This window comes from Lycium barbarum, chromosome 10, assembly GCF_019175385.1.
Source record: "Lycium barbarum isolate Lr01 chromosome 10, ASM1917538v2, whole genome shotgun sequence".
NCBI classification, from domain to species: Eukaryota; Viridiplantae; Streptophyta; class Magnoliopsida; order Solanales; family Solanaceae; genus Lycium; species Lycium barbarum.
Window position 1 is genome coordinate 113,039,696 of NC_083346.1, and position 3,410 is coordinate 113,043,105.

At 33.5% G+C, this 3,410-nt stretch overlaps 1 protein-coding gene across 1 annotated transcript; it reads left to right on the forward strand.

Annotated features, from left to right (window-relative positions):
- Positions 1 to 284: 284 nt before the first annotated feature.
- LOC132614010 (uncharacterized) lies at positions 285 to 2,457 on the forward strand. The gene is made up of 3 exons (XM_060328344.1): positions 285 to 441; positions 1,075 to 1,317; positions 2,173 to 2,457. The coding sequence occupies exons 1-3, from the start codon at positions 424 to 426 to the stop codon at positions 2,218 to 2,220; spliced, it is 309 nt and encodes a 102-aa protein (XP_060184327.1). The 5' UTR covers positions 285 to 423; the 3' UTR covers positions 2,221 to 2,457.
- The last annotated feature ends 953 nt before the right edge of the window (positions 2,458 to 3,410 follow it).

Genomic DNA, 3,410 nt, shown 5'->3' on the forward strand with positions numbered 1-3,410 from the left:
AAATAATGGTAAAGTTAATTAAATACTTGTCCTATTTAATATTTGTTAATGGGTGTGTAAAACATTAATAGGTTTCTTTCTTAATGATAAAATCAATAAGAAAAAGAAAAAATTAATTGTGTCTTGAACTTGTAAAAAATAAATAGTTTGAGACAACTATTTTTAATAATCACGATAAATAATTTGATAGGGAAGGAGCAGTTGGTGTGCACAGTTTTCACTTTTCATGTCACCTCTTTACATTAGGATCTTTCTTGGTGACAACAAACATCCAATTTGTCTCAACATTCAATACAAAAATACAGCAAAGCAAAGCACTTCTCCTTGTTCTATAAAAATAGTCCTCCACAAGAAAACTTCTCTCCAAAATATCCCCTCTATCCCTCTCACAAACTTTGTTTCTTTCTCTGTTAATACTGTGCAATGGAATATAGCAAGAAGGTAAAAAGAGGCTATCTTTGTTAATCTATATATTGTTGGCAATCTTGTTTTGCATTTTCTTGCGATATTTTTCATGAATTTTGTGGGAACTCATGAGAGTTTCTGTTTCTTTAGGTTCATTCATATAAATAATGATGCATGTTATTCTGGTTGTGTATATGTACATGATTATACGCTTTTCAATAATTAAGCTAATCATCAGGTTTTCATCTATTTCTTCTTCTAGGCTATGTTTAGTACGGAGGAATTCTTTTTTTCATGTTTGGTTGAAGGAAAATAGATTCTTTCAAATGAGAAAAACAATTTCCTTAAGTAACATTCAGTACTAATTGTCTCCACCCCCTCCAAACAAATTGCACCCTCACCCCACCTTTAGTGTTGCATTCATTATATTTAAATAGTTTTGCGATAATATTTTCTGCTTATTTATCAAACACCTAAAAATGAGTAAGCAAATTATTATTTTCCCCGAAAACATATTTTAAAATACTAATATTTTCTATGAAAAACATTTTCATAATATCAAACCCACCCTTACTCTTTTTTGTTTTCCTTGTATTTTTGTTATGGTTCCCTTATACTAATTAGCTATTGTGGATTGTAGTTTTGATTGGATGCTTCTCTATTGTGTAGAAGAAGAGTGGACCATGGTTATCAGTGCCACAATTTGGACATTGGGACCAAAAGGGTGTATTTCCAGACTACTCCATGGATTTCTCTAAAATAAGAGAGAATAGGAAACAGAACAAGAATGACTTTTCAAGAGCCAGTTTAGGAAATGAGAATGAGCTCATTTTCTCTACCAAAAAGGATACAAATGCAGCTTACTCTGCCCCCAGTAATGACCTCCATTACTATAAGAACCAATCTCCAACTGTAAGGCTTTTTTTTTTTTTTTTGAAGTAGTTTTTCTCTTATGCTAGTTTGTTTTACTTTTGAATGAGAGTTTTGGAACAACGGTAAAGTTTGTCTCCGTACGGGTTTGAGTCGTGGAATTAGCCACTGACAATGTATCAGGATAGATTGCCTGCAGGACACTCCCTTGGGTTACGACCCTTTCCCGAACCCTACGTGAAAGCAGGATGCATTGTGCATGGGCTGCCTTTTAGTTTGTTGTACTTGTAAAGAGGAGAGCCTCAGAGCAAAAACAAAGTTGTCTCCACGTGATATTTATCTGGTCAAATATAATTTCATACATTAATTGGTGGTCTCACTTGGATAAAAGTGATATTCTCATGTGATTTTGCCCTGTGAATGTTTTGAGAACAAGCTGACCCCAACTTCTTAGGGACACATTGAATGGCTTTTGTAGATTCACTAACCATGTCACTTGTGACAAAACTCTGATTTCATCTTCACAAACTCCTTCAATCGTCTAAATGTGATTACTATGTTGGGAAAGAGACTGTTGTATGCCTTACTGCTATGTACTTGGTCTCTTGATTGAGCTGAGATATGAACTATATTGTTCAGACTCTTCAAAAATGTCGACGGGTCTTTATCAGATAATTCAAAATTTGTGTATTTTCGGAGGATTCGGCACATATGCGATAGCAACTTTTGGAGAGTCTGAGCAACATAAGATATCATGGTTGCTATACCCTTCTTTGCATTTTAGCACAGTGAAATATGCTTCTGAGCAACATAAGATATCATGGTTGCTATACCCTTCTTTGCATTTTAGCACAGTGAAATATGCAATTAACGGTTCATTTGTCTTTCTTCTGACAGAGGATGAGAAGGATCTTCAGATATTTCAACTGCTGTGCAAAAGCTTGAAGTTCATGGGATTGATTTCTTCCAACTTCTTTGTAATGATAATGTAGCTATGTGATTTCGCCTAAGTTTTGAGTGACTCTTCCAAAGAAATTGAAATTGGGAAATGTTGTGGATTTTGAGATTTGGTGATAAAGAAAATGTTTCTCTGGAAGAGCAATGAAGTATTAAGGATGGTTTTTTTTCTAACATGGCTTTCTGTAAAGGAAATGTATTCTCAAAATGTTCCGGCTTTACTTTTAGGCTGTGGTTTACTGTTTTCTTAACAATCTAAGTGTTTCCTATAAAACAACAAATGTTTCATTTGTTATTAGTTCAACAGTAACAATTCACATTGCAACAAACTGGGAATATGGATTATATCAAGTTGGACATTACTTTTCTAGTTCGGAACAGGTTCTCAACTAGTCCAATCTACATAAAATTAAGGAATCTAGTAAGCTTTATTTTGTGAAAATATCGAGGGAGGAAAAAAAAAACATTTTTTCTAATGGTTATAAGTAATAAGGGCTTGCTGAGTTCATTACTCAAAAAGTCCCACAACTATTTACAATTATTTAACAAAGTCATCTTTCATTTTATTTTGATTTTGATTTTTTTTTTAAACAAGAAAATCACTCCTCTTTACTTATATCACTTTAAAAGTTGCTCTATCATAATTTAGCCAAACAACAAATGAGGTGGCATTTTATTTAGTCCACATGAACTTCTTTTTTCTTACTCAATCCACTTGGAATTAATGATTCAAAATATAAAATAAACCAATCTGGCCCGAGTTGAACCTCCAACCAGAATAAATGCTCTTCACTCTGATTATTCTTATCGCGTTTCTATTAGACAATATCGACAATGGAAAAGGTCTTAGCCAACACAACGGGTTCAGCAGCAAGGGCTCCGCCCCTCGACGGCCTCTTCGTTGATGATTGTCAGTTGTTAATGGCGGCGTAGGCTCCACAATGTAATAACCTTCATTTTCATTTTTTTCTGAAAATTTTCAAAAATAATGAATTTTGTTGATTTTTTAAACTTCCGTTAGTGTTAGAGACTAGAATTACACATTTAGTTAACAGTTCCGGTCCAATTTAACAAAAAAAAAATTGTTAAAATATTTGACTGAAACTAAAGCTCAAACTTAAAGAACTAAACTTGGTGAATTGATTATAATTTGCATTTGGAGGGGATAAGTTCATGGT

Bases quoted from the DNA above. Each gene is read 5' to 3' on its own strand.
- LOC132614010 (XM_060328344.1), top strand. The intron at 1,318-2,172 runs GTAAGGCTTTTT...TTCTTCTGACAG, and splicing joins ATAAGAACCAATCTCCAACT to AGGATGAGAAGGATCTTCAG.